The sequence below is a fragment of the Lycorma delicatula genome, chromosome 9 (assembly GCF_047948215.1).
Source record: "Lycorma delicatula isolate Av1 chromosome 9, ASM4794821v1, whole genome shotgun sequence".
Lineage (NCBI taxonomy): Eukaryota > Metazoa > Arthropoda > Insecta > Hemiptera > Fulgoridae > Lycorma > Lycorma delicatula.
In genome coordinates, this window is record NC_134463.1 from 74632877 (window position 1) to 74658415 (window position 25539).

The following is a 25539-nucleotide window of genomic DNA, read 5'->3' on the forward strand; positions in this document are numbered from 1 at the left end:
AAGTACGTAAATTTTATTTCATTAATAACTTCTGATATTTTTTCATATTTTTTTTTAATTGTTATTACTGATTTATTATTTATTGTAATTTTTTTTTTTACAATCAATCAGAGTTAATAATAAAAATCAATATATTTAAAATAGAAAAAAAAAATAAAAAAAGGAGATGAAGTCGGATTGGAATCGTTGTTCCTTCCCCTTGAAAGATCCAAATATTTCATTAATTAAAATTTTATTTGGATATAACTTTTTTTTTTTCCTGTTTAGCCTCCGGTAACTACCGTTTTTAGATAATACTTCAGAGGATGATATGTATGAGTGTAAATGAAGTGTGGTCTTGTACATTCTCAGTTCGACCAATCCTGAGATGTGTGGTTAATTGAAACCCAACCCCACCAAAGAACACCGGTATCCACGATCTAGCATTCAAATCCATGTAAAAATAACTGGCTTTACAAGGACTTGAACGCTGGAACTCTCGGCTTCCAAATCAGCTGATTTGGGAAGACGCGTTCACCACTAGACCAACCCGGTGGGTTAATATTTGGATATAACTGGAACCGATGAAAATAACTACCACTTATGGATGTATCGTTGAAAAAAAGCTCTCAAAGAGGGCTGATTTCTGCAGTTAATAAAGTCCAAAATTCAAATTTTTGGATTTTGGGCTTTTTTGGACACTTTTGGTCCAATCGATTGCAATCAAAAGGGGAGGTGCACAACTAGATGTTACAACAGTCCTAAATCCAAAATTTCAACAGCCTACAGCTAATAGTTTTTGAGTTATGCGAGATACATATGTACATACAAACGTGACGCTGAAACTAGTTAGTTACAACGGATTCAGGGATGGTCAAAATGGATATTCCGTTGAAATCTGAAAATCAAAATTTTTCGCGATCGCAATACTTCCTTTACTTCGTACAAGAAAGTAAAAACTTGACAGTAAAGTTATAATACTTTCCTGGCATCGGTTATTTATTCTTATATAGTAGAAAAATAATTTTATACATGAAAATAACCAAATAATTTTTTTCAAAAATTCGTTATTTTTAAACTTTGATCGTACAAGAAAGTTACCTCCACCCACAATATTGTCCCAAAAACTTTTTCTTTTTTTTTAAGAGGGATAATTTGCATTAGTACTATACCTGGAAAGGCATAAAAAAATTCATTTAAAAAATATACAATAAGTAATAAGAAAACGTTTTTTTCGTTTTTTGGGAAGGGATAAATTTTGGGGCAACGTTTTTGTTTTAAAATTGTAAAAAATACACTTGCATGCATGTACTGAGCTTAATTTATAGCGGGGTTGGGCTTGCTAAATTTTTAGAAAATTGACTCCAAAAACTATGTATCCCCATCCCCTGGAGATACTGACCCCAAAATTTTACAAAAATTGCCCCATATACATATACGAGTCTTTAAACATCATTTAATCAAAATCGGTTTATCCAATCAAAAGTTATTAAGCTTTAAACGACTATATATGTAAGAACATTACCTCACCACCAACTTACTTTTGTTTTTTGGATCATGAAACGTCGAAAAATGAAAAAAAACCCACCCATTTTTTAATTGATTACCGTACTTTACTTTCCTTCTTGAAGTATAGTTTTAGAGGTATGATGCCAGGAAAATAAAAATATAGGGATACAAAAAAGCATAATTATTAGCTTTACCAAAAATAAGGTTGAAAAAGGAACCCACCGGGTTGGTCTAGTGGTGAACGCATCTTTACAAATCAGCTGATTTGGAAGTCGAGAGTTCCAGCGTTTAGTTTATGTCCTAGTAAAGGTAGCAGTTATTTTTTCATACGGATTTGAATACTAGATCGTGGATACCGGTGTTCTTTGGTGACTGGGTTTCAATTAATCACACATCTCAGGAACGGTAGAAGTGAGACTGTACAAGACAACACTTCATTTACACTCATACATATCATCCTCTGAAGTAATACGTGAACGGTATAATTCCCGGAGGCTAAACAGGACAAAGAAAGTAAAGGTTGAAAAAAGACGAAACTAAAAAAAGCTTTGGAATATTTAATCTATTTTAAGTATATACATTTAAAAACCGATAGAAACGAGCGAAACTTTAAAGAATTTAAAGTTTCTGAAAATGTAATTTGTAGATTTTCCATTGAAAAATTTCGCGAATTTATTTATATTTTGTTGCACTTATTTTAGTTAATGGCAATGTATATTCTTTTACAACGAGAAAATACAATTTTTGGCGAGAATAGATTTTATTTTTAATGGAAAAAAATTCGTTTAGATACTGGGACTTAACGTTTAAGTGTAATGGACTTAAAACTTAAGCATAACATTTATGCTGTTTAATGTTACAAACGAGAAACAATAATATTTATCGCCACGATCGTCTAGATATAAGAATCTTTTACAGGGATGTGCATTTGTGTGTGCGCGCGCGCACGCATGAATGAGTGGATAAGTAGGTAGAAAAATTAACACGAATTTTGATTTATAAAAAGCACAATTAACTAAACATTTGAAAGTATTCAACGGTAATCACCTTAAATTATTTAAAAAATTTAATATCCTAAGCTTGGGAAAAAATTATAGAAAATCCTTTTAAAAAAGTAAAACTGGAATAAGGGAGATAATAATTAATGAATATCCAAAATTAGATATAATTAAAGCAAGAGTACAGCTGGAGGGATGGAGGCAGGCAAACTTGTACGTGTACAATGACTTATAAGAGGGAAAGTCACTCGGTAGATAATAAATATGATTTATTAACAGTCAACCTGCAACATATATATATATACGAAAACCCCCTCACGCTTATCATAAATGCTGTAGGCATTATTATGGCTGTAGGCCACAATAGTGGGGTGAAATTTTACTTCTCATCTTAAAACAACCACCCTCAATTCGTCGTATTCCATAACAAACCACAGTGGTAAACGTACCAGCAGATACTTAAAATATTATTATATTATGTACTCGTAGATATTTTCCAGCGTTCAAACGTCGATTTATTTGTATTTTAACAATTAAAATGTTATAAAAATTTTAGTAATACAAGGTATACACGCACGATTTAATGACCAAACTTCATAGGGATAAAGAAGCAAAAATTAAACGATATGAAAGAGCCAGTAGTGAAATAACAGCAACTTTTACAATCGGTTGGGTTTTTTCTTAAATATAAAAATCAATCATACCGGTTTAATAAATGATTTAGCGTAAAGAAAACGAAGAATGTATATACAGATTACACAGTTATTACCGGGTAGCTGAGATATTCAGTGGTACAATGCGAATGGATGTGTTGGAGCTGCGTTGTGGGAGGATGTAGACATTGATCTCGCTCCTGAAAGCGGACCAGGACAGACAGAGATAAGGTATTATTTAATTAGAAGCTTATTAAATTTGTGAATTTGTTTCTTGATTTTTGAGTAAATCAAGAGAACTGAGTAAACTGAATTATAGGATAAAATTCGTTGCTGCGATCAACACTTGTACTGTTCGTATGAGAAATGTAGTTTTGGTGTTTAAAAGACTCAATCAAGAAATGATCTGTGTGCATAATCTAATTGAAGTCAGATATGCGAAGAGTTTTTGTATGTAACATTCGGCGTTAGAGGAAGGCGCGGGGATCTCGATTCCGCGAATTGATTAATTTGATAGTGGAGGGTTGTGAGTTAGGGTATGGTCGTGGTTGGAAGAGACCATACGAACCGACAGTGGGTTGTGTGTATACATTAATGGAAATGTTTGTCAAGGCGTTTGCATCGGTGGCATCCTGACCAAGGCGTTATAATTGTGTGTTGTTTTATCAATTTTAGAGGATCTAAAGACGTCCCCGGTAAAGCCATCAGGGTTAGAAACGGAGGGGGAGTTGTGACGACCGGGATCGTCACAAGGCAGGTTGTCTTCCCCTACGGGGTCAGGATGTCACATAGTAATATACTGCTATGCCGTTATTAAACCTACAATAAACTGCAACCGAGTGATCGATACAATTCTGATAAAATATTTTCAAAATGTACTTTCTCTACTGAGTGGAATCATTATATATATTGCAACGCTTCCCAACAAAAATTAAATTAATTTTTTATCTTGCACCTAAAATAAAAACGACACTATTTAATGTTGCTTTCACTGATATTAATGATGTTCATTATACAGCTAATCCGTCGGATGAACAAAACGAAGTTGTCTTTTGTAAAGTTGAATAACACCTGAATTTTTGAGCGTGCTTAGAGGAGAAGACAACGGGAAACTACTCATTTCTCTTTCCTTAATAAGCACGGCATTTATACGGTGCCACAACCGTCTGTTTCTAGCACCTACATTTAATGTAAAATATTTCATGTAATACAATTCAGAAACTAAACAGAATTAATGTTTAAACAGTTCCCTGTACTTAAAGATCTGCTTCAATTCACCAATAAAATCCTCTTAATTTTTGTATTAAAAAGAATACATACTAATTTATTTAGGATAAAAGTAGATACGATGTTACTTAGTAATAGTAATAAATAATAAAATTTTACCGATCATAAGAAGAGAAACGGTGAGGTGTTCTCTTCCTGAAGACTTCGTAGCCCCCAATATGGTGCCGAAAACAGCGCAACATAAACCGACCAGAAAAATGAGCAATATACACCATCTTATAGATACGGTCTGCGACACAGTTACACCGCAACATGACTTCGGTTCTTGTTGACTCGTATACTGCGGCGATCTGAAAAACAGAAAAAAAATTATCAATATATAGTAAGGTTTAAATAAGTTTATTTATCAAAATATATTAGTGTTACGTCTTTCAAATTACAATTAATTTCAGGTTCCGCCTGGCTACTGATGATCTGTGCGTCTGCGGCGGGGGTCCAGTCGAATGAACATATGATGTTCGACTACCCCGCTCTTGGAGGGGCCAGAAATCCGGCCACCGGAACTGGAACTTAGAGGTCAAGGGAAAAACTGACCACTCACAAACGGCGAGTCAATGTGGTATGAGCAGCAGCATTGTCGGGCCGTGTGGGAGTGACTTGATGCGGTTGCGTTGTTCAACCGGCATCAGTAGTTTATTAAGGGAAAAGACTCCTACCAACCTGCTTATAGGAGGCTACCTTCGAGGAATGGTCGGCTATCTGCCAACAGCTCCACGCGATATAAATGGTGGACAGGTACTGCCTGACATTCAGTGACCTAGGCGTGGCAGCGAATTGCTGTCTTTAGATTTAAGGTGACTGTAAATTTTATATTTACAATAGTCATATATTATAGTATAGACGGGGTGCACCTACCCAATTTAGTTTAATATATGCCAAGTGAACGGTTGGACACAAAAACTAATGGTGTATAAGCTTATACCGTTCACACCATTAGTTTAGCTCTAGGAGCTAAATAGGATATTGGCCGCTTGAACTGTTTAAGGCACTGTAGTCCTTCATGGCACGGAAATTCGGTCTAATGCTTTACAGCGACCGAATGGAGTGGTGTCGGGAAAAATGCCAGTAAACCAATCTTTCAAATTATATTCTGCACTCAAACTGGGTTGATTTAAAAAAAAAATAAAATCAAGTTATAATAATCTACGGATATTTCTCACGCCATCTCACTGTATAAAACGTATTCCTTATGAAACTCCCACATGTTACAAGATTAAAAATCGAAAGAAATTAAAATATATAAATATAAAATCTAATTATATAAGCGTGCTCAAAGTTTTAAAAATAATAAACGATTTACTGTTAAGAAAAAAATTAAAAATACAATTATTTAAATAAGTGTAAATACAAATAATTTAAAAAAAATAATAGTTATAATAAGATTTGAAAGCCAAAACAAGAAAGCTTTGGTACAGGCAAGGAAAGAAATAAGCTTAAACTATCTCATTGTTTTTAAACTTCAGCTAGATAAAAGCAATAAGACTAGACAAATTTAACAACGATGTTACAAACGTACGAAATAAATTTTAAACTTATCTCTGGCGACACTTTTTTTTTTGGCTGAAACTAGAAAGAAATTTGAATGAATTCATTACAAAAAAAATCTCATTTACAAATAAAAAAAGAAAATTAAATAAAACAAAGTTAATAAAGTACCTCATTACAAAAGGATAATAACAAGGAATCAAATAATTAGAATGAAGAACAATCAGAAATTGTTTCCTTTTTATTTACTTATTAATTAGTAAAATAGAAGAGTGAATAAAATAAAGAAAATGATAGATTTTTTTAAAATGCATACATTTTAACTAAAACCAGTAAACTTTGGTCAAATTGGGTCTCCTCGAACACGATAAAAATAAGTTTTTTTCTCGACAAAAAATGCTTCCTCGTTATCATCGCCCGGGCAAGATAAATCTGTTGCAAAAAAAGAAATATTAAAACAGACAATTAAAAAGCTAAAACCCAGTAACGTAAAAATACCCAACCATCTTAAAAGAAAAATGCCTGTAATGTATGCTAAAAACGAAATAAAAACACAAAGATAATCCCCAGCCATATTGGAATTTAAGGCTGGGCCAGCCATATTGGAATTTAAGCTAATTTAATGAGCTGATAGAACGGCAAAAGAGGCTTGCTTCTAGCCTCCCTTTCAACAATCGCGTACTTTCGAACGATCTTGTTTGTTTTCTGAAGAGGGTGGTTCATGATGAGTGGCATAATGAACGGAATGCTACCATCAGGTGAGCTCAGACTCCTAGTGGAGCAGTAGATGTCGGCTGTTCCTGGTATCGATTCCATCAATTGGAATCCTAGAATTGGATACCTGGAATCAATTCCATCGATTCCTGGTATCTTGATTGGAGGATACACCAAAAGGTTGGGATGAGTTGGTTGCGCTTTAATACGAGCTTCGTAATTGCAGATCATTTGATCCCGTCCATTCCAAAGGGATGGCTCACCACTTTCAACCAGATAAAAATACTGATGAGATAATAGGGTCCAGGAAATAACCGATGAAATCTTAAATTTCCGGCAGCTTTAATAAAATCCGTCCAGAAATTATCCTAGTAGAGCTAAGTAATCGATTCTAACTTCTTAAAGAGTACCGTTTACTTGAAAAACAAAAACGATTAAAGATATAAAAAGGATGTAGGATATAACAGATGTATTGATGTTAAAATAGTTAGAAATTAAATATAAAGGAAGAGAGAACTGTATTAAACCAGTCAAATAATTAAGAATAATAAAGATCAATTTACTAAAATCAAAAAATAATTTTTTTGCTTTTCCTTCAGATTTTGGCATAATTTTCGCGAGTGATAAGATATTGTGTAATTTTAATTGTTAAGACACACCAATTTATCTTATTCACCTCATATTTCCTCACACTTTCATAAAGGAAATAAATGTAATAACTTAAAGTATAAATTTGACGTAAAAAAATTATAATTTTACAAAAAACTTATTTAATATAATAAAAATGTAATAATAAACCTATTTTAATTAAAGAAAATAAAAATCATAATTAAATAATAATAATTAATAATTAAAAAGAAAATTAAAATATAATTGACAAAGCATAAAAATAAAAATAAATAAAAAAAAATACTTAAATTGCAACGTTAACCGTTTTCATTCATATTTACTAGAAAATAATCAACGTTTAGGTTAATAGATCTAACGGGTTTGATATTTCATGTAAAATGAAAATAAACTAAAAAAAACCACAAGACAAGTAGGTAGCGAGAATATAATATAGAAACGTGTCTTGTATATGTAGGTCGAAAAAGAAACGGATAACAAAATACGTCATTAACAGAAAGCAATAAAAAAAAATTGATGACATAAGATTGAAAAATACGTGGATCTACTGTTACATAGAACAAAAAAAATGGCAACAAAAGAAAAATGGCGTTCTATTTCTTTCTTTTTATTAATATATGGTTAATTTTTTAAAAAAATTACACAATTAAATTACGATAAAGAAGATTAATTTTAATTTAATTGAAACAAAAATGTAATTTTTCGCAAAACATTGTGAAAATTTGTATCACCAAACATCTTTGTTTGTGCTTAATATATCTTAAAAACATTACGAAAAGATTTCTATTGGGTTCTAGTCGACCTGAGTACTGTATAGTAAGACCAACAGATAACATTAATACAAATATTCACTAAAATAACCAGCTTAATGGGAAATACAGTACTAGAACTTAATTTATTTTTAACTGATTTCAAAAAGGGCACGTTAAGAGAATTCGACCCATATTATTTTAATATATATTTAACTACTCACGAAATTGATAGATTTCGATTCATTAACTGACCAAAAAAAAGTAGATTTTCATACGTCGACTCGTACGTACTCAATTTTTACTTCCTTGACGAGTAAAGGAAGTTCTGTGATCGCGAAAAATTTCGGATTTCAAGTTTCAACGGACATATCCATTTTGACCATCCCTGAATCCATATTGACTAGTTTCGGCGTGACGTCGGTACGTACGTATGTATCTCGCATAACTCCAAAACGATTAGACGCAGGATGTCGAAATTTTGGATTTAGGATTGCTGTAGCATCTAGTTGTGCATCTCCCCTTTTGGTTGAAATCGACGACCAAAAATGTCCAAAAAAAATAAATTTTGGACACTATAAGAAGGCACATCAAAAAAAAAAATTTAAATTAAATGAAATAAAATTTTATGTATTTTTAAAAATGTGTATATGTAATTTAAAGGGCATTCATGGAAGTTATGTGGTATCCACATCAGATTTTTTCGTTTACTTTTCTCCAAACAGACGTAAATATTTTGATGGTTGTTTTATTTTGAAGAGAAAGTTAAGTTCCATAGTAAGTTTTTCCAAATAGAAGTTATAGATTTTTTAAACGAATAGTCTGACAGAACGAACATAATTTTAATTTGTTTCTTATTATTATGGTAATAATAGATCATATACGTCATCATTATTTAGTATTGGACTGTTTATAAGTAATGATATACAATCTGAAGCCACTATCCTTTCACCGGATTCCTTTCCTTAATTTTTATCAAAACTAACGGGTTTCTTTCATAGTCAACATTTTTTGTCACGCTAAGTAAAACTAAAAAATTATTAAAAAACAACTAAATAATACTGAATAAAAATTATAAAGTTGGCACCGAATTAAAAGTTAGTAAATTTTTTATAATTCCGTTTTCAATTTGGCCTAATTTTCAAAAAGTAGAAAATTAAATTATATTTTTAAAAAATTGTTTTATTTTTACTTCCTTGAACGAAGTAAAGGAAGTATTATGATCGCGTAAAATTAATTTTGGTTTTCAGATTTCAACGAAAATATCCATTTTGACTATCCCTGAATCTATTTTGACTAGTTTCGGCGTGACGACTGTAGTTCATATGTATGTATCTCGCATAACTCAAAAACGATTAATCGTACAAAGTTGAAATTTTGGATTTAAGAGTATTGTAACATCTAGTTGTGCACATTGTCTTTTGATTGCAATCGACTGGACCAAAAGTGTCCAACAAAGCCCAAAATCCGAAAAAATGTGGATTTCGGATTTTATTTAGCTGTAGTGATCAGCCCTGATTCAGAACGTTTCAACGATAGTGGTACTTATTTTCGTTGCTTCCAGAGTTATAGCCAAATAAAATTTGAATTAATGAAACATTTGGATCTTACAAGGGGAAGGCACATCGGTTCGAATGGGACTTCATTTCCTTTTATTTAAAAAGATTTTTTTAAAATTTAAATATAAGATTTAAATATAAGATTTATTTATAATTATTAACCTCCAATTGTAAATATATTTTTACAGTAAATAATTCAATAATAACGATAAAAATAAAAAAATAAAAATGAACAGTTATGAGTCAAATAAAATTTTATGTACTTTTAAAAATGTATATTTGTAATTTAATATGCGTACAAAGAAGTCATGTGGTGTACACAACAAATTTTTCGATGTGGTAAATTATGTTTCTCTAAAGTTAAAAATATTATCTAAAGTATTCTTTAGATAATTTGAAGTACAAACAAAAATTACACGGAAAACCGTATTGATTTGTAGATAATTTTTCATTTGTAATTACAGCGTAAATATATCGTCCCTGATGTCAATTTGATATTCAAAATGTTTTCACGTGATATTTCCTAGAAAACTAACTGAAAAAAATTACTATTTATCTGCGCTAAATGAAAAAAAAATTCTATTTTTTTATTTTTTTAACTATATTACGTGTTTAAATGTTAAATAATATATATTCCTATTTTACAGAGAGCACACGCTTAATAGTAGTCTCTTTTACATCGTTTCCTTATATATCTCATTAATATAAAGATTCAGATTTCTTACCTTTACCGTTACTTTCGAATGGCTTTTGTCATACGTACAACAGTTTTTTAGGTTTACAAACATTTAAAAAAAATAATAAAACTAAAAAAATTAAAATAACAAGATGAACATTAAAAATTAATAAAAAATATTTTTTCTTCAATTCGTGTTCAGATTTTTACGTTTAGAAATCAAATTGATGGTTAATGAACAAATAATTTGCGGTTGTTTATAATTTGGCAAAAATTTCAGGTCACAATTTCAGGAAAAATTAGAAAACGTTTTATTTTTTATTTTTTTAATTTAAAGTCGCACCAAAAGTAAAGTAATTAACGACTTATCAGTGTAAAACATTGTAATGGTACAATATTTGTTTGTTGTATATAAACAACAAACTGCAAATCCTAAAATCCATTAAAAAAAAATTGCCTTATAAAAAAAAATCGAATTAAGTCGTAACAAATTACTGTAAAAAATTAAGAACAAAAATTGTGATTTTTTTTTTGTCTTCAGTCATTTGACTGGTTTGATGCAGCTCTCCAAGATTCTCTATCTAGTGCTAGTCGTTTCATTTCAGTATACCCCCTACATCCTACATCCCTAACAATTTGTTTTACATATACCAAACGTGGCCTGCCTACACAATTTTTCCTTCTACCTGTCCTTCCAATAAAAAAAATCACAAATAAAATTGTGATTAAAAACAATTAACAATGAAAAATAATAAATCAAGCCCATCTCCGTGGCGGAGTGGTAGCGTCTCAGCCTTTAATCCGGAGGTCCTGAGTTCTAATCCGGTCATGCACGGCATTTTTCATACAGTAAAAATTTCCATTCACATAAAGCAAAATGACCAAAAGCAGTCGAGCCCCGATATCTAAAAAAAACCCCATTAAAATAAAAAATAAATTTCATTTTACAACAAAAATAGTTTTGTTATTAAATGATAAATTACAAAATATCGAACGTAAAATTAAATATAAATCATCTACAAAATATCTAAGTCGTCGATAATGACAAATTGTTGGAAAAATATAAAATAAAAATACAAAATGAAATACCTCGTTCGTTTCCAACAACCCACTGCTGCGGACAATGGATTATCGATTTCCAGCAAGTAGAAAAATTGCCGCCTTCCTTTACTCTAGTCAATCATACATTTTTTACAATGACGTCATTTGTACAAAGAAAGTAAAGAGGGGATAGAAAGAGATAAATAGAGAGAAAGTAAGGGAGCAAACTAAGTAACCGTAGACTGAAAAATATACCAAAGGAATTAAAAAAACTTTTCTGACAAATACGATAAAATATTACAGAAGTACAGTGCATAAAACCATTGACTCTAAGAGTACAGTTTAAGCTCATTCTTATATAAGATTAAAATAAATTATTAGCCTCGCATTTGAAGAACGACTGGTTTGATGCAATCATCTATTCTTAACTATCATGTACAAATACTTTAATTTTAAAATATTTTTTTATAATTACCGCTATAATTTTTTGCTTTATGTATTCATACCTTTATCGCCCATAACTGATTTTACCTTTTTGTACGTCCTTCCATTACTAATCCTAGATGCCATAATAACCTACCGATATACTCATCACCAATTTTCTATATTTCCAAACGAATGTACAGAACTGAAATTCACTAAAGGTTACGGATCCTTTAAAAAGAAAAAGCAAATACTATTTTAATTAACAATTCTTAAAAGATTAAATAATCTTTAAATTTTTTTTTGGTCGGCTTTTCTAAAAGTGATTACTACGATAGTCAAAGTCACGTTTAGGAGAAGGTATCTTTAAATCTAAAAATAATATACATACGTAGACAAATACACACACGGATTTAAAAAACAGTGTCATTCATTTTTATTACCCAGTAAATTTAACAAAATATAAGCAACGGAATTTATAAATATATAAAAAAATATCACATAACATATTTCAACAACACAGTTGTCTGTCTAAAATTCTTTCTAAAAACTACTTTAAATTCTTATCATAAAAAAAAAACATGAACAGTTTCAAAGAATACTAAAATTAATAATAAAAAAAAGTATGTAAAGGAAGTATCAAAATAAAATTTTACAGGAGTACGGCAGCTCTATAAAATTGAACTGACAAAAGCATTACTTTGTATTATTCATACAATAAGCGTCTCTCTTTTATGCATATAATTTACTACCAATCATCTATAAAGACCTACAGGAAAAAAAAATAATAAAGAAATTTTTAAATATGTATCACCACTATTAAAAATGTAGTATTCTAGAAAAACTTTTAATTTTTTTAATACTAAATGATGATAAATTCAAACTGTAATATAGAATTAATTAAACCCTAACAACATTAGAAGAAGTTTAATAAATTTTAGCAGAATAAAAATAATGTACCATGTACGCCAAAACAAAAAATCTATATATAAAACAAAGTATTTTCAGAATGGAAGAGACCAGACTTATCAGACGGATAATCGAACTTTTCTGGAACAAGAAAAGCAGACCGAACTGGTTATACGAAGTACAGAAAGACATGGAGGAATTAGACATAACCCGTGAAAACCTAAAGACGAAAACCGGAAACTATGAGAAATTAAAAAATAAAGAAACAAGATTTCTATCAAAACCCAAGAAAACAATAAGCCATGTGTACTCTGAACAAGAAAGGGCAAGATCTGAAACCCTTAGAAATTACTGGCAAAAAAAAAATGAACTAAAGTTATCCATTATGGTTTTAAAAGTAAAAAAAAAAAACAAAAAAAAAAAAAACAAAGTACCCTGACTCAGGTACTGACTCATCAACGTACAGTTCCAACCGCTTAAATTTGATAGATGAATATTTGAAGCTGCATTGTTATCTATAACGTTGGCACTCACACTAACGAAGAATTTTGGAAAACTCCGATTATAAAGAAGGTGAAAAGGAAGGCAAATTTTTAAATTAAAAATTTCATATCTCAAAAACTGAAAGGTTTACATCCTCAAAATTGGTATTAGATTCTTCTTTAAAAACAAACTGACACATGTTTCACCATTTTTCAAAAATAAAACTTAGGGGAGCAAGAGGGTGGACCAAAAATTTGAATAAAAATTCTTAATTTCAAAACAATACTTAATGAATAATTGTATTCTAGAAAACGACTTCGGTCTATCGATTTATCGTTCAAATACCATGCAAAATATAGTTTTTCTGTCGCTGAAGTAAGATTAAGACTAATTTAAACTTAACTAGACCAATTTATCAATAGGTCTGCTAAAACATCAACTTTAAAAATTCCGGTAAAATTTTTAACAAAAATTTAGTTTCTTTTGAAAGGTATCCTAGGTGCAAATCAAAAATCATGCAAGCAAAGCCGCTGGCAAAAGCTAGGCAGATTAATAGCCCCTTTAGTATCAATGATTGTTTCAGTACGCCGGTAAATAATTACACTTATTTTATGTTAACTTTGATAAAATGATATTCTAACTGTAAATTTAAAATCTTAGAAAAAATAAAATAAAATCAAAACATTAATCCTACTAAGTACTAAGTAAAATTTTGTCACCCTAAGACTACAAAAACTAGTAAATAGAAGTCACGAAATTAAAAAAAGACAAATAGAACACGATTAGTTCATAATTGAAAAAAAAATCCGTACTGCAAACATGAAATAGATTTAATATCTGATATAAAACCCACCAATTTGTTGGAATATAGTTGTAGAACTAAATTTTTCTCATTATTTTTAACCAGTGATAGATAAATAACATCAAATATTCATATAACTGTTAGATTAAACCAAACTACACACAGCGAAAAAAAATAACAATATTTAAATTCTTAGGTAACAACAATAAATAAATGTTACGAAGAATATTTCCGTACACTGTAATAGACAATTTACATAAGACATCTACACCGCATGACACGACTGTTTAAACGTATGTTGTTTACATTAAAACACGGGATAGCAAAAATGAGAGAGAATGAAGAGAGATGTACCGGGTGAGGGGGAGTTGTTTTCCTCTTTAGGTGAAGGTGGATAAATCATAACGCGGGTTACCATGACAACGTACTAATATCCAATTAAAATGAGTTAGCAGAGGCCCATTAAGGCGTCTTACAAACCCTACGACCTAATGTATATATACATATGCGTACATGTACGCACACACGCGCACAAACACAACCGATGCCCCCCTTGTTTAATAAGCCGATATGCTTTAAATAAGGACCCAAGGGAAAAGAGATGAAGGAAAGTAAACGGCTGATATTTAGAGTCAAATTAATACGCTAAATAAATAATCCACTCGACTCTTTTTATTTGCAATATGTCCCAGAATCTAATCAGAATGTAAGTAATTAATATAACATCGACGGTAAAATTTATAAATCAGAAGTAACTAGTTTGAATTCAGCTCGGAACAGTTAAATTTTATAACCGAGTAGCAGACCCGGCAATGCTTCGCTGTTGCTAGATTTGAGTATTCACATATAGATTAAATGAACACAATTGAAAGTTTTATAAAAACATTAAAAAAATAAACATTACGGAACTTCACAAAATTTAACCTATCCCTTTTCCCTTTTTCGCAATTTCCAATTTCCCTTATCCCTTTTTCCCTATTTCTCTTTTTAGATTTTCCCTTTTTCCCAATTTCCCTTTCTTCCTATTTCCCTTTTTCCCGCGCGTAAATCGGTCCAGAAGTTTTTTAGTCTATAGCGGACACACATACGAACACTTCCTTTTATATATATTAAACAAATATACATTTTATGTATATTTGTTTATTTGTTTCGTATAAATCTCGACACCGGCGCCACCTAGCGGGTATAGTTTTACAAAAATTTTTCTTTTCACGTAACTAATGTATATTCTGAATATGAGACAGATCGGACCATAAATGCAATTTTTCCAAATATCTCGACCCCAGCACCACCAGCGGGTCCAAACTAATTCAGAAACCATCGCGGACGTGCGCACACACACACACACACACACATATATATATATATATATATATATATATATATATATATGTATAAAGTATATATTTATATATATTTTGGTAGCTAAAAAGACGGAGCACGCTTACTTACGTATCATAAGAAATGAACGAAATACAACGTTGTCGATCCTAGTAGTCTAACTCACTATAATGATTGGAAGCAGTAGTTTTAACATGCATTTATTACATCAGAAATTTGATGTAATAAATACAACCGAAATTACGAACAAAATGCTAAAATATGCAATTATTTATACAACTAAATATATTTAGATTTATAAAACTAGATACATTTTTTTATTATTTTTTTTGCAAATACGAGTGCGAGTCAAAAAATATCTACATTATATCTACGCTATAACATACCTTCAAGGTTGTTATACTGCTTTCTGTGCTTGCGCGTTTACAGCTGATACGATTGCGGTAACGTACGTGAAATTTGATCTCGATCGCATCATTTACGATCTGGCTATAACAGTATAAACAACGAACACTGATCCGATTTCTCTGGTCGGAGGGTGTGAAAGGGGCTATAATTCACCGTAACAATAAGGGGACAGTGCTTTATCACGTAACAGTGGTTTTTGTGGATCGAGAAATTTAGAAGTGACCGTAAAAGTGTGACCCATAAAGGGGAGGCAGGACGCCCGTCTATCTGCACTCGAAGCCAAGATTCAGCAATCTCGTAAAAATTTATTATATAATTAATAACAACGCGTAATTGCGCTGAGGGTGAACGGTAGACGAACTCTATATTGACGAAAAGTTAAAAATTACTATACAATGCAAAAGCAGACTTGCCACCAATTAAATATAACTATAAAAATAGTATTAACAATTCATATCTATAAGCACTTCGTCTGTTAAAGGTATACAAGTAATGTATTACGAGTATGATGGTACATCAGTTCATTAGTTATATTTATCTCAGGTCTTCCTTATGATGATGTAAGCATCTGAAGTTCAAGAAGGAAAAGTCGTTTTGCTTTCTCCGAGAGACACCATTGTCATTATACAACCAGTTATGTTATTAACAGAGTGAAACATGGGACTTGTAGAGTTAAACATGCATTTAGATAGATTAACTTTTTTTTGCTCAAAAGTAACCCTGACACTCACCGCGAACAGATATGATGGTACTCCAGTTATGCGATAATGTCCTATTTCTTTTTTCGATATAGCTATCAGGGTGGCGATGCGTTGTTATGTGATGCGATGGTCATTTTGAATCGATTCAATCCCCTCCTTTTTAACACACCGGGTTAGTCTTGTTGTAAACTCGTCGTCGCAAATCGGCTGATTTCGAAGTCGACAGTTTTAAGGTTCAAATCCTAGTAAAGACGGTTACTTTTATACGGATTTGAAAACTAGATCGTGGATACCGTTGTTCTTTGGTGGTTGGGTTTCACTTAACCACACATCTCAGGAACGGTCGACCTGAGTCTGTACAAGACTTACTTTACAAGATTTACTTTAATACATATCATCCTTTGAAATAATACCTTACAGTGGGTCCGGAGGCTAAAGAGAAAAAGAAAACCACCTCCTTTTGGTTCTTCTCATTAGTCAAACCCTTCGGTTACTGTTATGTCCATTATCAATATTCGCTCTATTAGCTTTTGATATATGAAATGCGATTACCCTCCTATTCACAGTACTTTGTGGTTTTTTAAATGATGATGAATGCCATTAGCGTTTACTTTTTCCGCTGTTAAAAATACAGTTGGTGTAAATTGTTATGAACTACCAGTAATCGCATTAAATTATTAAATTCGAAACAATAAATGAACTCCACTTAAACCAATAATAACATCCCGATCACCTGATTAACAAGGAATCATTCCACAGTACAACAAGATTTGACGTGAAATTACTTTTGATTTGAACTATTCATCGTACTTTTGTCATTGAGGTTCTATTATCTCAGGAAATTATCGGCTGAAGATTGGATAACTGCAAACCGATGAACAGTTACTCGGGTAAACAGTATAATCTCGAAATTTAAAAAAAAACTACATTTTCAAAAAGATATCGTACTAAATTTATCAGCATTTCAAAAATAATCAAATAAATTTAATATAATCAAACAAAATTTATTAAAAAACATAAACAAAATGATTCGTTTAGTTTTTATTAAAAAAAAAGAGATGATAAAAAAGTAAAGGTAATAAAGTAAAAGAAATAGAAAAACAGCGACGAAGGACATTCTACGCTGCTATTTTTACAACTCGCAAAGATTTTATTGATAATACGTGACAACAGACGACATTCAACGGTACCAAACGAACAATAATAGACACGTGACCGCCATCAACCGCGTCCAAGATAGAAAAAACTATCCAGACCAACCCCACCCTCATGGTAATATACACCCGACTACATAACTGCTGTACCTCAGTTTAGTATCACCACAAGTTATTGTGTCAATGTAAAATTATAAACCTTTTGGCTTATGCCCCACACACGCACACACACATCGATAAAATTAAATGAAAAAATATTTATACATCGATAAACCGGTAAAACCGAATAGTCAGTTCATAGATTCAAAAGAGAGAAAGAGGATGCAGGGCATTCCAGAATTTTTCATTATATTATTCTAACTTTATATTTTTACATAATTTTATAACTTTATAAATTTAATATTATATATTAGAAAATATTACAAAAAAAACATTAGGGATCTATATCGATATAAAATTATTTAAAACGTAAGGGGAAATTTTTTTTAAATAGTTACCAGACCACTTAAAACTTTAGATTGTAAAGGTTAAATATAAAACACAAAATTAAAACGTAAGCAAATATGATCATATAGCAGGAATAAAATTACTCCTGATTCATTTATTTGTAATCCTCCGGGTTAGTCTATTGGTGAACTCCCCATCGCAAATCAGCTGATTTCGAAGTCGAGAGTTCTACGGTTCAAATCCTAGTAAAGGCAGTAACTTTTAAACAGATTTGAATACTAGATCGTGGATACTGGTGTTCTTTGGTGGTTGGGTTTCAATTAACCACACATCTCAGAAATGGTCGACCTCTCTTTTTCCTGTTTAGCCTCCGGTAACTATCGTTTAGATAATACCTCAGAGGATGAATGAGGATGATATGTATGAGTGTAAATGAAGTGTAGTCTTGTACATTCTCAGTTCGACTATTCCTGAGATGTGTGGTTAATTGAAACCCACCCACCAAAGAACACCGGTATACACGATCTAGTATTCAAATCCGCGTAAAAACAACTGGCTTTACTAGGACTTGAACGCTGTAACTCTCGACTTCCAAATCAGCTGATTTGGGAAGACGCGTTAACCACTAGACCAACCCGGTGGGTTAGAAATGGTCGACCTGAGACTGTACAAGACTACACCTCATTTACGTGGCATATATATATCATCCTCACCTGATTGAGGCTTGAGGGGAGCGGGATTAATTATTCTTCACTATATTATATTCAGTTAGCTTGTAGAGTGAAGAATAATTCGAATTCAAGAGTTTTAAGGTTCAAATCCTAATAATGGCAGTAAATTTTAAATGGATTTGAACACTAGATCGTGGATACCGGTGCTCTTTTGTGGTTGGGTTTCGATTAACCACACATCTTAGCAACGGTCGACCTGAGAATGTACAAGACTAAATTTCATATGCATTCGTACATATGATCCTTCATCCTCTGAAGTAATACTTTATGGTGGTTCTGGAGGCTAAACAGAAAAAAAGAAAGAGTGAAGATTAAACTAACAGTGCGTTTGTGTGAATGAATTTGTCACGATTTTGCTTGGTTATATCCCGTGTATCAGTGCCGATTTACAACGCGGCCATATCTGTAAACTACACTACAATCATTATTCATATATTAGTCACGTATAATTAATCTGTCATATATTAGTCGATGTAATCAAAAGTTTATATAAAGTTATGTCTTTTCACTTTTATTAAAACCTTTGATCTTTTCATACGATCACCTCTTTTGTTCTCGTGTTCAATATCTGTGTTTCTGTTACGTTATTTATTTACTCTACTGTTATTTAAAGTTAATATAATGCAATATTTTTAGGTTTACAGGAACGTGAATTGAACCCAATTACTGGGAAATGGAACTGTAATACAAAACAAAATTCATCCTCCCGTTTTATCTCTTAATACTGACAGCATTACGGATTTCTCGTTGTCAGATGACGAAAACCGAATTGAATTTATTATTTGTTTTATGATAGAAATTTAAACTAAAATATTAGTGAACTTTTAATGTTTATGGACAACTGACAATTTCATAACTCTTTAAAAAACTCAAAATGTTTTAATTTTTTTAAATTTAAAATATATATTTTAACAATTTATATTTAAAATTTAAAATATATATTTGTAAAATTTAACAGAGCGTGATTACTGAATACTAACGTAGGTTACTTTTATATGCATCAGGATTTGAAGGAGATGCTTGTGAATCGGCAGCCTGAAGAGTCCTGTCCGCAGTCTGTTTACTTGAACTCTATAAGCTAACTGAGTAAGATAATATAGTTGAACAGAGAGCAATATACCCATTAGGAAAAGGAAATATATGTATAGAAGGATTTTATTTGGAATAAATTAAATATATTTTCAATAAAAATTAGTAGAATTTAAATTACCTACACGAAAATACATGAGTTTTTAACGTTTAATTTATTATTTTACACTGTTAAAGAAAAAAGAAACTTTTAATTTTTAATTACGAAATCTGAACATCAAATAGATAACGCTGTACAGCATTTTCAATCGAGATACCGTAGTACACGGAATGACATGATATTTACGGTTCAAATTTATATGGAAATTAACCTTTAAAGGTTAATTTGGCGGATATTTCACTTCGAATACTGATTTCCAAAACCTAATATAAATTTGACACATCATATATATATATATATATATATATATATATATATATATATAAAACGTATGTGTGTGTGTGTGTGTGTGTGTGTGTGTGTGTGTGGTAAAACATACCGGTAAGCCATAACTTATTCGAAAATAAAATTCGGCCATTTACAGTTCATTTATTTTCAAAGAAAAGAATAACTGAGGATACTAGCAATATAATATAATATTTAAAATGATGTCAGGAAACGTATGACGCTTTATTTCAATGGGAGATGGTGTACTTTATGACGTAACAGTTGACTAGCTCGAGTATGTTTATTGCCGACTGTGCAAACGTAAAATAAAACAAGTTTTATATATATTTATATATAAAACAATAATTTTATATTAAAATGAAGCTTTGATGACAAAAACTTAAGCGGCGAAGCGACTTAATAGGCTTAAATTAAGATTTGATATTTTTCTGGGTAATTTTATATAAAAGTACAGGGCAAGAGGTTTTATTACACTCCCTTCGTTTTTCTTTCGAGTCTATTTCATCTTAAATGATGTATGTGTGCGTGAGCGAGCGTAACAAAAAGCGAGTCGAGTCGACTCAATTTTAAAAGCGAAGGGTGAGGTCATGAAAGAAAGATCTAGGAGTATTCCATAAAATTACTGTGAAGCACATAAAAACTTCTAACGAAAATTTTACGAAGCACTAATCCGTTTTACAACCGGACTAAAAATACTTTTAAAAAACGACTTCGATACGTTTTTATTTTCCTTTCTTATTCTTATTCTCCTTCAGCCACCTCCTTTTCTTTATAAAATTCCTCTTTCCTTAATCCTTATTAATAAAAGCCGTACCTTAAAGTTACTATTTCATTCATGCATACGAAAGGATAATTATTACAAGAGATGAAATCTTGAAATATAAAGATACTGCAAATTTGGGATTAAAATTAATTAATTAATAAGGCAATTACTTCCAATTTTTTTTGTGATGTTTAATATCAAACGATGGAATATATTTTTATTACTAAAAAATTGTAATAAAATTGCGATAATTCTTAATAAATTACCAACTTTTGAGGAATAATAAATTTAATTATTTCTAAAAAAAAAATTAATATTCTATCAAACGAGATAGAAATGTTTTCGTACAGCTTAATATTTTGGCCTACAAGAAAGAGTTTTTATTATGTTGCCATTTTCAATAGATTAGTCGCTCTTAAAAGATATTCTTACTAACCTTTTAAACTAAAATTATAAGATTTTATTTTACAACAGTAATATTATTTTGTCAATAAATCTTTAAAGAATACTAAATGAATAGTAATAAAAGAAAACAATAATTTTTCTTGCGGCTTCCTTCAACGCACATTAATATTTCTTATTGACGTAAACATAAAAATGTTGTTTACTATCTTCAGATATTTCCTTATATTACTTCACAGATTTATGGTATTCAAACTATTACATATAATTACGAGTTTGTGATGATGTTCTGTTAAGATTTTACTAGTTTCTCTTGATTCGTCTAGGCAAACGCTACGAAGGATTTTTTTTTTGGACGAAAAACGCTTTCGCGTTACTATCACCCCGGTCAAAATAATAAGAGGCTCCTTTTCGGATACTAAAATATTAGTAAAATAGGGTTAGAACTATGATAATAATAGGAATTGATATAGTAAAAGAAACGCAACAATTAAGATAATATCTGTAAGGCTAATTACAAAATAATTAAAATTTATGAGGGGTTATATCTTATTAAGTATATTAATTCTTCTTAGAAGTAACAATATTCGGTGAAGTACATCTTGTTATTTCGTAGGATGCGCCGTACGTCCCTCAGCAATTGAAATTTGCGACGTAAGGCCGCATAACATAAAAAGTCCACAAGGATGTGGTGCACAGTGAAGCGGCAGTCGCATCGGACGCACAGCGGTGCGCTCTTCGCTGACATCAGGTATCCGTGAGGTGCTTTGGTATGTCCTAATCGCAATCGGCGTAGAATCGCTTCTTCTCGGCGAATTTTGGTCCTATGAACCAAAAATTCATGCATGAAGAGTCCCATGGTAATACCGTATCTTTGATGTGTCGGAGTTTATTATCCACTGTAGCGGTCCAGTCACCTTGCCACTTTCTTTTAAGAGTATATTAATGGAATTAATAAATCGGTAGTTGTAACTCGAGTAGAGAAAGACGATTGGCTAGGTGCATCTTTAGCAGCGGAATCCTCACGTTCATTACGCGGGATTCCCACACAGCTAGGGATCCAGCAGAGATTCACCTGTGTGTTGTGACGATTTGATAAAGGATAATTTTTAATTCGTGACTTAGCACGTCTACCCATTCCCTAATGAATATGGCATTAAGAAAATCAAGCATTCTGTTTAAGGATTACTAAAAAAAGAAGGGTGCAGTGAAGAGGTTTCGCGTTGATTTTCTCACAGAGCCGATTATCCTGTTCGTTCTATATCAGTATGCAAGATCCACGCATATGATGGAGGATTTACTGTTGACGAGATCCAGATTTTTCCAGGTCATCTAACGAATCTAACTCCTCCGTTCAATCTTAATTTAACAAATAATTTAAATAATGCGATATTAAAACATAGTTCTTAAAACAAAATTGTTCTGCTTGTATGAAACGCTAAATTAATAGTATAATAAGAAATTGGCTCCCCGCACGTATAGAAAAATATTATATTCGTTTAGATCAAGATAAAAAAAACTTCTACATTCAGGGGAGTAAAAAACATTGACAAAATTATTAGGATTTAATTGTCCTAAAAATTATACGTTAATTGTAGGCTTTAATTGTTCTAAAGGATCCTGTTTTATAGGGTGTTTTAGCCCTCTAGCCTCACAAAAAAAAACCACTGGTATTCAAATTTTTTCTGTTTCTTCTAAGCACCGTGCGTGAATATCTTATCTTTTAAAAAAATTACGAAATAAAAAATTAAAGATTTGGACGTTATCAAACGGCGTTCGTTCCAAACCTTTTCTGTCAATACATAAAAAATCTGTTGTGCACAACGTATGACTTCCTTGTACGCCTATTAATTACATTTACACATATTTAAAAGTACATAAAATTTTATTTCATTAAAAACTTCTGATTTTTTTTGTTATTATCGAATTAATATTATTCATCGTAATTTTTTTTTACAATGAGAGGTTAATAATTATTAATAAATTAATATATTTAAATAAAAAATAAAAAATGGAGATGAAATCTTATACGAACCGATGAGCCTTCCCCTAAGATCCAAATATTTCATTAATTAAAATTTTATCTGACTATAACTCTGGAACCAATGAAAATAAGTACCACTAATGATACATCATTGAAAAGCTCTCAATGACGGCTTATTACTACTGTTAAAAAAAAGTCCAAAATCCAAAAACCTTTGGATTTTTTGGGCACTTTTGGTCTAGTCGATTGCAATCAAAAGGGGAGGTGTATAACTAGATGTTAAAACAGTCCTAAATAAAAAATGTCAACATCCTACGGCTAATCGTTTCCGAGTTATGCGAGATACATACGTACAGACGTCACGCCGAAACTACTCAAAATGGACACAGGGATGGTCAAAATAGATATTTGAAATCTGGAACCCAAATTTTTCTCGAACAAAATAATTCCTTTACTTCGTTCAAGGAAGTAAAAATAATTGAAATCTAATTATAACTAAATAATTACTTCAGAAAAAATATCCATGTAACAACAACAACAACAATAATAATAATTATTATTATTAAAAAACAAACGAATACATAGAGTTATTATTAAAAGTAATAATTCGTAAATATAACGTTAAACCGTGTCTAAATTAAATAACAAACTGCTTTTATGGTCGGTTAATACAACAAATATCTTTCATGTAAAATAAACAACCAAGAAATAACAATTAAGTTTTGTTTTAATTAATCACTTAGTGGCCAGATTCATTCTACCATTTCCAATTTTATTCGATCAACGAATACAGAGAAAAAAAAATTAAGTCCACGCCCAGCGATATACCTATTCTAATAACCCTAATAAACAACGATCACTAAGATTTATAATATAAAATACGTTCTTTGGTAAACGAGAAAGAATGAAATTTATTTAAATTTTATACATCTCTTATTTTGCATCTCTCATTAGAAACCGACTGTATTAAAATAAGTTAACCCTTTTACACCCCCCTTTTCACTGTACTAGCTCCATTCCGCAACCCTTACTCGACCCTTAACAGAGGCAGTTAAAGATAATTTATGAAGGGAAAAGAGCGGAAGTGTAAATTTATATGATGGGCCCCGCATCCTCTATACATTTACTCTCTCGATCGTTCCCTCTCTCTTGCCGCCACTCATATATACACTATCTCGTTGACACATTTTAAATGAACTGGTCGGTCCTTGTGACATGAATGCTGCTGGTGGTCCGGTTAAAGCTAAAAACATTCCGCACGTAAATATTAAGATTTCATTATACCCCACCCCCACCATCACCACCAGCAAATCAAACTCTCTCTTTCACTTTAATTATCTGTTTCTCTAAAAATACCCTGGATTTTCATTTAGCTAGTAAAAATTTTTTCAAAAGAATTATTAATCAGAATCGAACACCAAGCCGGTTAAGAAACTTGCAAATGCTGTACAACATGGGAAACAAAACTATAACCGATAAAACAGATTGAGGAGATATATTGAAAGGATCGAAGTGAAACTACTTAAAGATTTAGCACAGAATGATAAGTAGTTACCGTTTATTTTTATAAGCTTTTTTTTCTATTTCGTATATATTACTTCAACTACACAGCTAAGACCCGATTATCCGCAATAATAACCTGGAAGGGGATCACGGATAATCGAAAGTTATAAAATCGCGGTTGATTAAAAAATAACATGTGTTAAAGTGACGTAATACTGTACTGCAGTACAGTATTTACATGCAGTATTACATTAAGATATAACGGTAAATAATGAAATAAAATGCAGTACACTACGCTATTACGAACATGGTAAAAGTAATATCCAGAAGTTTATTCAAAATACGCTATTCCAGCACATATCAGATGTTCACTATCACTAATACTGTACGTAAATAGATTTTACATGCAGCAGAGTGCATTAACAAACACTTATTAAAACTACAATAACTAACGAGAAAAAGATACATAAAAAAGAAAATTAATAATTGTGCATTTTACTATGCACTATTTCAGATAAAAATGTATTTTTTTTTTTTACAAAGACGAAATTGATTGTGGTTGTAGCGTCTGAAAACACTTTATTTTAATTGAACTTCGTACTTTGCGTAGCATAATAATATCGCACAATGGACTATCGTACTATCATATACACAATGAAGTACAGTACAGCATTATCATATTCAAAACAAGCACGGATTCAAGTAATAAATGAATGAAGGACTACTAAAATCTA

The 25539-nt window shown here is 31.2% G+C and overlaps 1 protein-coding gene across 1 annotated transcript in view; it reads right to left on the bottom strand.

Annotated features, from left to right (window-relative positions):
* LOC142330053 (uncharacterized) overlaps positions 1–25539 on the bottom strand; it is a 510508-nt gene that overhangs the window by 40800 nt on the left and 444169 nt on the right. The window contains exon 2 of the mRNA XM_075375079.1: positions 4526–4716. Within this exon, the coding sequence (XP_075231194.1) occupies positions 4526–4716 (191 nt within the window). The remainder of the gene's footprint in view (positions 1–4525; positions 4717–25539) is intronic.